The sequence below is a fragment of the Pyricularia pennisetigena genome, chromosome 3 (genome assembly GCF_004337985.1).
Source record: "Pyricularia pennisetigena strain Br36 chromosome 3, whole genome shotgun sequence".
In the NCBI taxonomy this organism is placed as follows: Eukaryota; Fungi; Ascomycota; class Sordariomycetes; order Magnaporthales; family Pyriculariaceae; genus Pyricularia; species Pyricularia pennisetigena.
This window is the reverse complement of record NC_043742.1, coordinates 4,123,772-4,136,015: the sequence shown is the minus strand read 5'-3', so window position 1 is coordinate 4,136,015 and position 12,244 is coordinate 4,123,772. Positions and strand designations below refer to the sequence as shown.

General features: G+C 52.3%; 4 protein-coding genes across 4 annotated transcripts; 2 read left to right on the top strand and 2 right to left on the bottom strand.

The window, feature by feature from the left end:
* Window positions 1–152: 152 nt before the first annotated feature.
* Window positions 153–1,039, bottom strand: PpBr36_02842 (uncharacterized protein; the record flags this gene model as incomplete). Its single annotated transcript, XM_029890019.1, has 2 exons — window positions 153–560; window positions 653–1,039. The coding sequence occupies 2 exons, from the start codon at window positions 1,037–1,039 to the stop codon at window positions 153–155; spliced, it is 795 nt and encodes a 264-aa protein (XP_029752770.1).
* A 501-nt stretch (window positions 1,040–1,540) lies between these two features.
* Window positions 1,541–4,980, top strand: PpBr36_02841 (uncharacterized protein; the record flags this gene model as incomplete). Its single annotated transcript, XM_029890018.1, has 2 exons — window positions 1,541–3,967; window positions 4,036–4,980. The coding sequence occupies 2 exons, from the start codon at window positions 1,541–1,543 to the stop codon at window positions 4,978–4,980; spliced, it is 3,372 nt and encodes a 1,123-aa protein (XP_029752769.1).
* A 2,985-nt stretch (window positions 4,981–7,965) lies between these two features.
* Window positions 7,966–9,476, top strand: PpBr36_02840 (uncharacterized protein; the record flags this gene model as incomplete). The annotated part of the gene is made up of 2 exons (XM_029890017.1): window positions 7,966–8,720; window positions 8,846–9,476. The coding sequence occupies 2 exons, from the start codon at window positions 7,966–7,968 to the stop codon at window positions 9,474–9,476; spliced, it is 1,386 nt and encodes a 461-aa protein (XP_029752768.1).
* Window positions 9,477–10,908: 1,432 nt separating this feature from the next.
* PpBr36_02839 (uncharacterized protein) lies at window positions 10,909–11,230 on the bottom strand (the record flags this gene model as incomplete). The annotated part of the gene is made up of 2 exons (XM_029890016.1): window positions 10,909–10,983; window positions 11,096–11,230. The coding sequence occupies 2 exons, from the start codon at window positions 11,228–11,230 to the stop codon at window positions 10,909–10,911; spliced, it is 210 nt and encodes a 69-aa protein (XP_029753883.1).
* Window positions 11,231–12,244: the final 1,014 nt, after the last annotated feature.

The window sequence follows — 12,244 nt, the reverse complement described above, 5'->3', positions numbered from 1 at the left end:
TTTTTTGCAGGGGATGTTGCCTCAAGCCTACTTCTAACTGGATACAAGTGGCCGAGTAATTGCATCTCACAGTAATTTGGGCAGCCTCTACACAGCCCATACCTGCAGTTTGCAACAGGGAATAAGCGAACCAGTTCTACTAGAGTTCACTCTCAAGACCTCTTACCACCGTACTTCCTAACCCTAAGTAGAGCCATACCGCCATAGGATCCAATCGCGTAGCCCACGTATATACCCGTCAGCACAGTTACAGGCCAGCGCTGCCAGTCCCTGTCCCAGTCGAGAGGGATGGGCACGGCTCCCAGCCACGCACCAACGCATGCTCCAACAAGGCCTCCCACACTCTCGTCAAGGGGTGCAGTAAGTCCAGCCAGGGCGCGCCAGGCGCTCGCGTCGGCACCGCGAGTATAGAATAGCGGGAACAGGGTCAGCAGTGAGAGGTTCAGCGCACATAAGAACGTGTGTGGCGCGTGTGTGAGAAACGGCGCTCCGAACAGAACCATTACAGCATGAATCGGCGGAGTCGCGATGAGTGTGAGAAGAAGGGAGAGCAGCGTGGCCTATAGTTTGGTAGTTGAGCGTAGGATTAGCTACTAGTCTAGTGTTCAAAGCTATGAGAGAGAAGGAGGAAGAAGAAAAGATCTAGACATACCAGCGCAATGTTGGGTTCCCCGCCTTGAGCCTTCCTCTTCTCGCCCGGCCTTGGTTTCCGCGACGGTTTGCCTGAACCTGCAACCGGAAGAAGAACAACGGCGTAGAATGTTTGGATCAATGCCATGACAGGCAAGATCAAACGGCTCATGGTTGCGACCGGGTCATCGACCAACCGTTCCCAGAGGAAAACAAATATCTGCAGCTGCAGCGCAGGTATCGAAGCAGCTATGTAGGAGCTGTTGCTGGGGCTCTCGACGGGGCTGCGGGTGTGGGTGCCGCCTTGTGGTGGTGGTGAAGCATCCTTGGCTGCGTTTGGGGGAAACTTGCGCGTCGCCTTCGCGGGCGTGGATGGCATCGACATGTTGACAGAATCTACCAGTGGCATCGAGTACGTCAAGAAGATGCGAGCAAAATTTATGTATATCGCAGGGGTCTCTCCATAATCTGCTTGAACCACGATGCTTTTCCTTTGTTCATCAAGGTGGAACTAAAACGGTAATTAGGTAAGCTAGTACTCAGTCAATCGTCACTGTCGCGACGGGCACTGGAACTTGGTGGGGTAATATTTATGGGTCCAACCGTCAAGAAAGTGCTGCTGCAGGGATTGCGCCGGCGCGACAAGCTCAGATTGAGCTTTTGGGAAAAAAGTCGCGTCTCCTTCAACTGCGATTGAAACTGGCGACCCGACAAAAAGCCTAGGTACTTTGCAGCATCACTTTCTGCTCACATCCTGCCGCAAATCGAAACAATCCCACGCATTACGGATGCGGTCGCCATAACATAGGGATGTTTCTTAAATATCAACCGGCTGTGGCATAGTATTTCGACAGAAAACCAAAACAACTTTGCTCCTCACCAAATCCTCGTTTGTTCCGACGACTTCACGATGCCGGGCTTTCACGATGACGAGAACTTGCCGCCATCCACTCCCGACCGGCACGGGCGGTCAAACTTTTTCAACTTCAGCAATCCTTCAACCACGCCTGCTGGACCCCCGCCCTCATCAGCTGCAAGCTACACACCTGCCGGCGCCCCATCAGCGTCCTATCTAGGCAGTTCTATCATGCGAGGCGTCACAGGCCAGAAGCCTGTAAATCCAATCAAATTTGGCAATCGCAGCTCCGGAGGGATACCCAAGAAGAATCTGCTCTCTCGGGGCACACGTTCGCCGCTGGGACGGTCGGTGGCTAGTACCAAGGAGAGACAACCCTCCAGGCTTAGTCGGCAGGTTGCCATGGATGACTATGAAGATGAGGACGAGGACGATGAGGAGGAAGAGGATGAAGAAGACTACGAGGGGGAGGATACACAGCAGCTTCCAACCACTCGCAGCTTTGGATTGGAGTACAGCGACGATGAAGAAGACGAAGAAGACGAGGATGATGAAGAAGACGAGGATGCTGAGGGAGACGACACAGACTACGTAGATCGTCACTACGCGACGAGGAATCAACTACAGGGGCGAGGCAACGATCCGACCGACCACGGGAGTGCCAGAGACGACATGTGGCTGAACATGGGGCAAAATGGCACCCCGGAGCACGCCGGCATCGGTGATGAGTCCGACCTGATGGAGTTGATGACGCCTGCAATCAATGATCGTGTGCGACGAGAGGCTGAAGGCATCTTCCGCGCCTCTGCCATCCATTCTAATGGGCGCGCTGCAAGAGAACTCAACTTTGCGCCAGTGGCCAAGAGCTTGGCAGAGCAGATGGGCTATGCCGAGTTGACAGAGCCGCCATTACTCATTCTGGAAACGGATGCCTTGGTCAGTCAGCTGTACACCGAGGGAGTAGGCTCCGAAGATGACGCGGAAAAGCTAGATGCCGCTCTCGCCCGTACCTCTAGCCAACTAGTCTCACTGTGGTCAGAGTATGTGGCAGGTCTGCCCCAGAATGAGCACGAACATATTGCCGGTATTGGACCAGGTCCCAATGCAATACCATTCGAGAATGCTGCATACCTCGCGGGACTGGCCTTGCAAATCCATCATACCCGATCTCTGGAGTCTGACGAGTCACATCCCATTCCTCTCCCTGAGGTCCTCTTCCAATGGCTTGGTGAGAACCATAATCTCTACCCTAACCAGACAAAGGACATCTCGACCTACAGGCCTTCACCGGCATGTCACACATTATTCTGGCAGACCGTTTTCATGAACATTCTTCAGGGTCGTGTAGCAGATGCCCTGAATCTGCTGCGGAACGGAGGTTTCGACCAAGTGAAGAAAGGAAGCGGATTTGCCTACACAGGTCAGGCCTTGTCAAATGTGCTTCGGGCCATCCACGAAACCTGTGTCATCATCGAGGCGTGCCCCGGCATCGACAATGACTGGGACCTGTGGAACAGCGACTGGACTCTATTCCGCGTTCGAGCCAAGGGTGCTTTGGATGCGCTCAGACGGTTCGCCGAAGGCAAGGAAAAGTCGTTGGGCGCATCTGACTTTTCAGACTCTGGGCGCGGATCGATGGCGGGCATGGCTCGGAAGGCGGAATCACAAGTTCCCTGGGATATTTACGAAAACATCAACATAATATTTGATATAATCCTGGGCTCGCAAGAGAGGATTGTTCAGGTCTCCCAGGATTGGTGTGAAGCAACCGTCGCCATGTTTGGATGGTGGGATGAGGGTCGCGACCTGCGCAGCAAAAATGACATGCGCATGTCACAGTCATTGTCGCTGTCTCGATCGCGCATGCTGATGCCCGCAGCACCGCGTATTGCGAATTCGGAGGACTACCTCGACCGTCTTGCCCGTTCATTCCAGGCTGCTGTTAGTTCCGGCCTCGAAGTAAACTCCAACAGCGCCCTCGAGGTCGGCATGGCCTGCATTTTTGAAGACAACCCCAAAGGTCTCATCGGTATTTTGAGGTCGTGGTCGCTCCCCGTGGCAGCTGCCGTGGCTGAGATTGCAACATTAGGTGGCTGGCTGCCGGCACACCAGCCCGCCTCTGTGTTCGGCGCCCTCGACCTTGATCTCAATGATCTTGAGGTCCTCGGCTTGGACCCTAGGGGACCAGATGAGCTGGATGGAATGAAAGATAACACCTTGATTCAGTATGCTCAGGCTTTGGTCAACTTGGATCAGCTGTCCCTAGTGGCGACAAAGTCTGGAACGGTCATGGATGGCTGGGAGCTTGCCATACATGTTCTCGGTCGTATGGATTCGTCGGAGCGCTCCGAGGACACGATAGGAGAGCTGGTAAAGACTCTTTTGGCCGACGTCGATGCCAATGCTGGCCCCGTCGTGGACAAGGTCTGGCGACTGCTGAACAATCTTGGCATGATTGAGTTTGCTGAGGAGACAGCAGAGGTGAGTGTTTAGACCTGATTCTGTCGCGATTAAACGTTTTTGTGCGTGTCTAACAGCTTCTACTTCAGCACTTTGGTGACGCACTTGCGCGGGAATCCCACAGCTATGGCCAAGCCATGTGGTACTATTCATTGGCACACCGGCCAAACAAGGTCCGCGAGGTGATGAACCTCCTCATGTCATACTCTCTCCTTCAGTCCGCGGTTTTCCCGCCTGAGTCCGAGCTCGATGAGCACTTGCGACAGCTGGTACACGATCGTAACGAGACCCTTGCCGAGTTTGCAAAGCAGGACCTTGAAGCCGCCGAACTTCTAGGCAAGATGCTGAGCGGCTATGCGACTTTGAGGAGGTTCTACGAGATACGCGACGATGACACTACCGCGGTGCCACTTCACCGCCGCCGTGCGGCAGCGGCAGACGCACTCATGGCTGTCATAGCAGCTTCTGACGATAACATTCGTGGCGGCTTATATGATCCCTCGCGTGACGGGCTTGTCAGCGAAGACTTTCTGCTGGCACTGCTTGGGGAGGCTACCGCGCTGGTAGATATCAGTGCCGGAAAGGGCCCAGTCATCGAACCAGGCGCCAAGACGGTCATCACGCTGGACCACATCGACACGCTGCTGAAGGCTGCTGAGGATTTGGCTGCGATCAAGTCGACTTCAGTTTACGCAACCTGCGACGAGTTCTTCAAGCTGACGCTGGCATCAATGCCAGGCCTGAAGGGCTCCAACCCAATGGATCTCATGCGGAAGAGCACGGTCGGTGGGGATGGAAGCACAAGCAGCTCATACGTGCTGGGTGGCAGCTCCCTCATTGCGAGCCAGCTGAGCCGTAGCATGTCATCGTCGTCGCTGGCGAACAAGGCGGCTATCAGCAATAAGGGATGGGACTGGAGGAGCGGCTTTAACGCCAACAGCACGGCAGATGATTTGCTGAAGAGGGTGAGACTGGGTGTCGCCAGGGACTTGGCAAGACTTTGGGTGGAAGAAGCTGACAGCGGTTTCATGTAAAGCAAGAAGACAATACGATACCTAAGAAAGAAATGGAGCCGGGGTTGTCGTTGATGTACGTGTACTAAGCTGATCTCTCGTTGATACTCTCTGTCTGTGGCCACGGCTTCTGCATGACGCGGGCTTTGTTTAATAGAGGCAAGGGTTCTAGAAGGTGAAACGATTACACTGGATGGCATTGTTACCGACATTTGAAGTGTGTCGATGTTTGCCCGTGCTTTGGCCCCCTGACTTGATAGAGAAGATGGACGACATGATGCTATCCATTCCACTTCCGATCGAGTCGAGTATGAGTTATATTTCGCAGGGCAGAATCCCTTCCTCTTCAGCACACCTGAAATCCTACCCGGGTAATATGATACTTCGGCTTTTGCAGCTATATCACGATATTCTGTGGAACCTCACTGCCCAAAGACGTGCCTGTTTACGATGCGATGCTGCCCTTTTACAAGTGCTTTATTATAGAAAACAACTATATCCCCCGCAGAGCGATGCCCTTTTCACCTCGGGACCTAGCGCCAGTGCCAGTAGCATCAGCACTACTGGCGCGGAGCTGCGTGGCTTGGACCGCCAGGTTCTGCCATACTCGCACCAAAGCGGCCACCGGATCTGCCGAGTGGTGACTTTGTGACTGGTGCTCCTGTGTTGGGTCCTGTCGAAGAAGCTGGTGACGACTTGTATGCTGGGTTTTTTTCGAGTAAACGGGGTTGGGCTCTCGCGGATGAGGGTCCACCATCCAGAGATCTTTTCGAATGGTATTTGTACCGTCTGTACCACTTCCGTTGCGTCATGTTCCGTATATAAGCTCTTTGAAAACACATCAAGTCATTTATTCTCCCATAGTTGATTCGAATTATGTTGATGGAGGTCATAAAATCTTTGTAAAGGTTTTTATCTTTTGTGTCGAATACGTAAATATAAGAGCGCTTTGTGTTTTTTTTTTTTTTTTTTTTTTTTTTTTGGAAAAAAAAAAATCCTTATTGTGTTCAATGAGGTCTTGAGGATCATCGTCAAATGCAACAATTTTCTGTTTGTCGTGTAGTGTTTCGACAAGCTTGATATTCAAACCATTGTACTTCCGAAGTAAATCCGGACCGACAACATTGCTGAAATATTTGGTCGCTGTAATGAAGGGCTTCCTGACACGTCAAATGACTTTCGTACTCAACCCCGGCAACATAAAAAGAGAAGCAAGAATGAAAACAGAAGGAAGCATTTTGAAAGAATGTGTGTGAAATCAAACGAATGACAACACAAAACAGAGCGCACCAACAATTATATAGTCTATCTTGACGTAGTTTTACCAGTAAAGTCGTGCTGCACGCAACGGTGATTCCGGATGTCCCATATCTTCCTTGTCCAACAGCCCCTGAAGAAATGAAGAAGAAAAAGTTGGAAGCGTTAGGATGACTACTTTTCCATGGTGCGTTATTAAGTGAATAACAACCGCATGTGGGCATAGCCAAGACTTTATAATGTTAGCTGCGTACTTGCTGCGACCGAGATTCCGAGAGAAGTTGGCTGGCAGACAGCAGTTGCTGTATTGGTGATTCATGCGGGCAGTCAGCCGTACAAAAAGGGGAAGCCGAGCATCTTCTAAACGAGATGCACTCCCACATTATGTCCCCGAGTCAATCAAGTATATTGAAAAAAGGACGCCAAATAATTGAGTATTAGATACGATAGCCACCTGGTTCTTTTGCGATCGAGACAATGTATATCTCCGAGATATCAGCAAAGCAGGTCTTGCGCCGGGAGGTAGAGGGATGGGCGGCCGAGACGACTGCCATTCTGGTGTCGATATTTGTGATCGTCTCGGTCATAGGTTTTGGGTTTTGGTGCTGGGGCAGGATGCGAACAGGACATATAAACGCTACCAGGGGAAGGGTGAGAGATGCGCGACGTAACTGGGGGCGCTGAGTAGCGAGCGACACTGGCAAAAGGGCTCGTCAAGGGGCCTTGTATTCCTCTGATTTACATAAAGAGCTGCAAAGTTTAATTTCGGTTCAATTTTCCGGGTACGAAGGGCCTTGGTAATCGACATGAGGAGGAGATGCTGCTTGACAATGCTCGCAGAATGATAATACCAGGGTCGAATTCTTTTAGGTTTTATGTACAGTAAGTACGTGACACGCAATGCGCTGACCACTGACTTGCACAACCCCCACGTTGTTTTCAGGGTATTTGTCCAGGTACTTGGCTAGGCACCTGGGTAAAACTGGGCATCGGCTTTACACTCCTCACCGCAGTCCACTTCAACCAAGTCTCGGCACAAGCTGTAACTGGATAGCCAGTTGCTGTGTACCAGAGTATAAGTTGACCTGATTGATGGCTAAAGTAATCAATTTGAAACTATCTTTTGACTGACGCCATGTTAAATTTGACTGAACTTCACAACACGAGAAGGACCAGATCTTGTCATGCACCATCTGAAAGAAAAGACGAAAGACTGTGACGAGATGGATACTGACTGCATAGTGTATAAACATATATCATGGTTGAAATCTAAGAAGTGAGCAATGCTATAAAGTCCGCATCGTCTTTGTTGTGGGAGCGCATACCTGAACATATCGGATGCTGATATCGAGAAGAACAGAACAACTTGGGAATAACTTTGAAGGATTGCAGATCCCAGCAGGGATGCACTCAACCAGGTATAGATCAGGTGGATACATTCAGGTCCAGTGACGTCGAGGGTACAGCCAGGATGGGCCAAGTCTAGGGCCAACTTCTTAATTCGTCGTTTTGTGGTACCGAAAAAGGAAAACCGCAGGCCCCTGCAAACTGACTAGACCCACCCCCGAACATCCAAAAACAAAGAAAAAGTTCAGGGATCAGAGGTCATCAATACTGTACCGGGAACGAGAATTCGGCGTTCAGTGATATCACTGTAGTGAAGATCGGATCGGTTCTGAGTTGGGAAGCTGGCAAAGATCAAAGCACAAGTCGAATCAATTAAGCCAACAAACAACCACAATCCGAACCATGACCTCGCGCCGCGTTTCCAAGGAGACGTCAAAATACTTTGCTGCAACCGCGACCGCGACGCGCCGCTCAACCCGAGCTCCCCTCACGCGATTCGCATACAAAGAGGACTCGGACTCACCACCCAGCAGTGTTAAATACGAGACCACGGATTTGATACTCGGCTCCGACATTGAAGATGCCATCACAACCACCACAAACCCCAACCGACTGCGCCGGGCTAAGGCCCAGGCGCAGCGCAAGCGAAAACGGGAGCCGACCAGCCCGGTAACGACGACGACGACGACGACGACGACGACGACGACGCCAACAAAACCCAAGCCCGACCCGGAAGGGGAACAAGACGCAAAACCCCGCCGCGAGCGGAAACCAGCCCGCGCAAAGACGGACCCCTCGACCGGCACCACGACCGTGGAGCCCCCGTCGGACTGGGAGGAGATGTACCGGCTCGTCAAGGAGATGCGCATCTCGGGGCCGGCCGCCAACGCGGCGGTCGACACGATGGGCTGCGAGAGGCTGGCGTCCGAAGACGCCTCGCCGCGCGACAGGCGCTTCCACACCTTGATCGCCCTCATGCTGAGCTCGCAGACCAAGGACACGGTCAACGCGGTGGCCATGGCGAGGCTGAAGAAGGAGCTGCCCCCATTCGAAGAGGGCGCGCCGCCGGGACTGAACCTGGAGAACGTGTTGGCCGTGGAGCCGGCGCTTCTCAACGAGCTGATTTGGCAGGTCGGCTTTCACAACAACAAGACCAAGTATGTGGCGTTGCTTCTCGGGAACTTTTCCCGAATTTTCTACTCTTGCTTTTTCTTTGGCCTACTGCACACCTCGTCCTAAGCATACAAGCTAACTATTATTTACCCTCCCCGCCCTGTCACAGATACATCAAGCAAGCAGCCGTCATTCTCCGCGACAAGTACAACTCAGACATACCCGACACGATCGCAGGCCTCACCTCGCTCCCGGGCGTTGGTCCCAAAATGGCACACCTTTGCATGTCGGCCCCGAACGGCTGGAACCGCGTCGAGGGCATCGGTGTCGACGTGCACGTCCACCGCATCACAAACCTGTGGGGTTGGAACAAGACCAACAACCCCGAGGCCACGCGCGCCGCGCTCGAGTCGTGGCTGCCCAGAGACCGCTGGCGCGAGATCAACTGGCTGCTGGTTGGGCTGGGGCAGACGGTGTGCCTGCCCGTCGGCAGGAGGTGCGGCGACTGCGAGCTCGGCCTCAGGGGTCTCTGCCGCGCGGCGGATCGGAAAAAGGTCAACGACGGTCTGAGGCGGAGGGAAGACGTCAAGGCGGAAAAGGAGGAGGAGGAACTGGCAGCGGTGGTGGAGAAGCAAGAGGTGCTCCTCAAACGTGAGGACGAAGAAAATGTGGTTCCGATCAAGGTCGAGACCGTCAAGGTGGAGCACACAATCAAGGAGGAGCTTGTCGACGAGCCACCGTCAATCACGGACTTTCAACCGCTTCATGCAAGGACACAACGGCGGACAAGGAGGTTATAGCACAAATCAAGAAGAAGAGAAGAAATTTTTTTTTTTTTTTTGTATAGCGTGAAACCGTGACCCCAGCAAGGTTCGAACCAATCTCAGAACAAAAAGAGCCGTCTCTTCAGAAAAGGGGCGGCTTTTCATTCTAAATCACAGCTCAAAAGCCAAACTACTACTTACCTACACCATACCACGTAGCGCATAGAGAAAGTGTGGCGATATCGGAGATCCAGCTCCGCCCAAGATTGGGAAGGGTCCCCAGGTGGTTTTGTCCCCGTGTTAATATTAATTATTACGACCACCTAATTATTATCTACCCGGCCAAACCAGCCAAGCCAGCTACTTCATGCAAATAGAGTAGTCTTTGTACGTTGCACTGGTCGCTTGCCGCGAGGCCAGGTGTGTGGCAATACGGGGAAAAGTGGAGCAATAAAGATGACGATAGAGTCATAAACTTTGCGCAATGCGTGGCCCTCTGCTGCCTCGGGACGCCGAGTTGAATTCTGGGTACTTGGCGCAAATGACAAATGGGTGACTGACTAAGTCATTAACCAAGATGGAGTCGCAACAACACGAGTGACGTCTTGAACAAGGAAGAGAAAAGAGGCTAACGATATCTTCGCTGTCAGGGGCATTAATAGTGTCTTGATGAACTCGAAGCCCCTGAGATGGCCTAAATTGCCATGGAAATTTTGCGAAAGGCGCAAACGTTAAAATAACATGTACTGCAAATTATGTCAAGTCTTGACCCATTCGCCGAAGGACCAGAGCCAGACGCCGCGCCGAGAGTACTAGGATAGATCCAGGGAACCAAGACAATGGCTTCTCTATGAGATGATAACTAACAAGGGAGGCCGCAAAGCAAAACAAAAAAATGGAAACAGCGTTACAACAAATTAATCAACAGTCCTTAGATTCCTGCCCAAAACGCCTTGCATAATAGTGAGATTTGAGAAATAATGATATTTGCTCGATATAGAGAACCATGAATTCCCTTTCGTTCATGAAGCCAATGCACAGCCAGTGCAGGGCAAGCGCACCAAAGTCTAGTTCTGCATTCAATCAGAACAAAGACTTTCTTATGTGGATGTGGATGTGTTTTTGTGTGTGTGTGTGTGTGTGTGTGTGTGTGTGTGTGTGTGTGTGTGTGTGTGTGTGTAATAGTAGTAGTAGTAGAGTCGGTTCAAAGAGTAGAGCATCGCCGATGCATCTTGAACACAAGCCCGCAAGCGTTACGGGTGAAGGGGGTGTAACGGCGCGTATCTCGAGCAAAGTGCAGACGATCGGACAGCGAGATGTCGACTTTCGACTCTATCGAGCTGTTACTGTCAACAGGTCGACCCCGTTCACATTTCGTAATCGAGGATGCTTCGCTCGTGTGTAAGGGCTTTTTTCGGACGCATCGAGGTCCGTAATGCCGCTTCGTCAAGTCAATTCGAGTTGACGTTTAAACGCCGCGGATGACCTGGGTGCGCTCGGATTCGAGCTGGGCTGCGTTCTGAGCATGCGCCTCCTTCTTGCACTGTTTTGTCCAACGAAACAACTCATGTTAGCACAAGACACTCATCTCCGATGAAGTCGGCCAGAACGTCGGACAAACCGACGAGCCACCACTTGTCGTCGGGTACACGTACGTCTTCCAGACCCTCGCACTTGTGGTCCTCGAGCAGCCGGTGCTTGCCGCAGAAGTGCTTGTTGCAGAAACCACAGTCGCCGGCCATGTGGGCAGGGCTCTTGCAGTTGGCGAGATCACACCTGGGCTTGGCCATTGTGGTCGTTTGGTGATATTATTTGGGTTTGTAGGAAGGAATGCGGTGTGATCGTCGACGAAGCGCAGAAGCGTACGTTAAGTACTGATCCGTTGCGCGGTATGCCCTCGGTTACTGCGTTGGGCTAACGACGGGAGTGGGAAAAGAGGATGTGGCAAAGGGAAGAAGAGAGAAATGCAAGCTAGTAAATGCTTGTGGGTGTGTGCGTGGTATGCGTTGCTGCCAAAAAAGCAGACAGAATCGGACGAGGTGATGATGATTACAAAGGTGGGAAAAAGAGTTGAAAGAGGCGGAGAGATCGTCAGCTGGGCGGTGATGACAATTTATGGAAGACGCCCTTACGCGGAGTCAGGTCAGTCGTCACAACGGGCGAGGATGGTCGTTGCAAGGGAAGGTGCTGGAAAGCAGGGAATAAGAAAGTGGTCACCCGGGTTGGTTGGCTGGCTGGCTTGCTGGCTAGCTATTACCTGCCTACCTTACCAGCTTACCTATGCTATGGGGGTGCAAGGGCCAACAGAAAAAAAAGGGCGGCCCGGCCGGTTTGGCAACGACAAGGACCCGGACTAGGTGGAAGCCGTGCTTGCTGCGGGTGGTCAGAATGGCCAACCTGGGCTGGCCTGGGCTCCATGAATTGAATGGTCATCAAGTCTCCGGGCATGGGAACCCTTGTGGATGGCGAGGCTCCGCTTTCGGGGAAGGGACCAACTTTGGGCCTGCTGGGTATTTTAATTGCTTGCTGTACTGTAACTGTACGGTAGGTAATTACACAGGTACATGCATGGTTTCCTAGTGCACTAATTCAATGGGCATCTATACGGTACATTTCTGCATGTGTCGAGGTACCTCGCTCGATAAGTGGCCGCAGACTGGGGGCGAGGCGCCACTAAACTAATCCGCTTTCATACACCACTCTCCCAGCTTTTTTGAAATGCGAGCGAAACGGCGGGGCGGAACAGCGGACAAGGCGCTTGCAGCTGGAGATAAAGTGGAGACACTGTCCAAGGACTGCCGAGG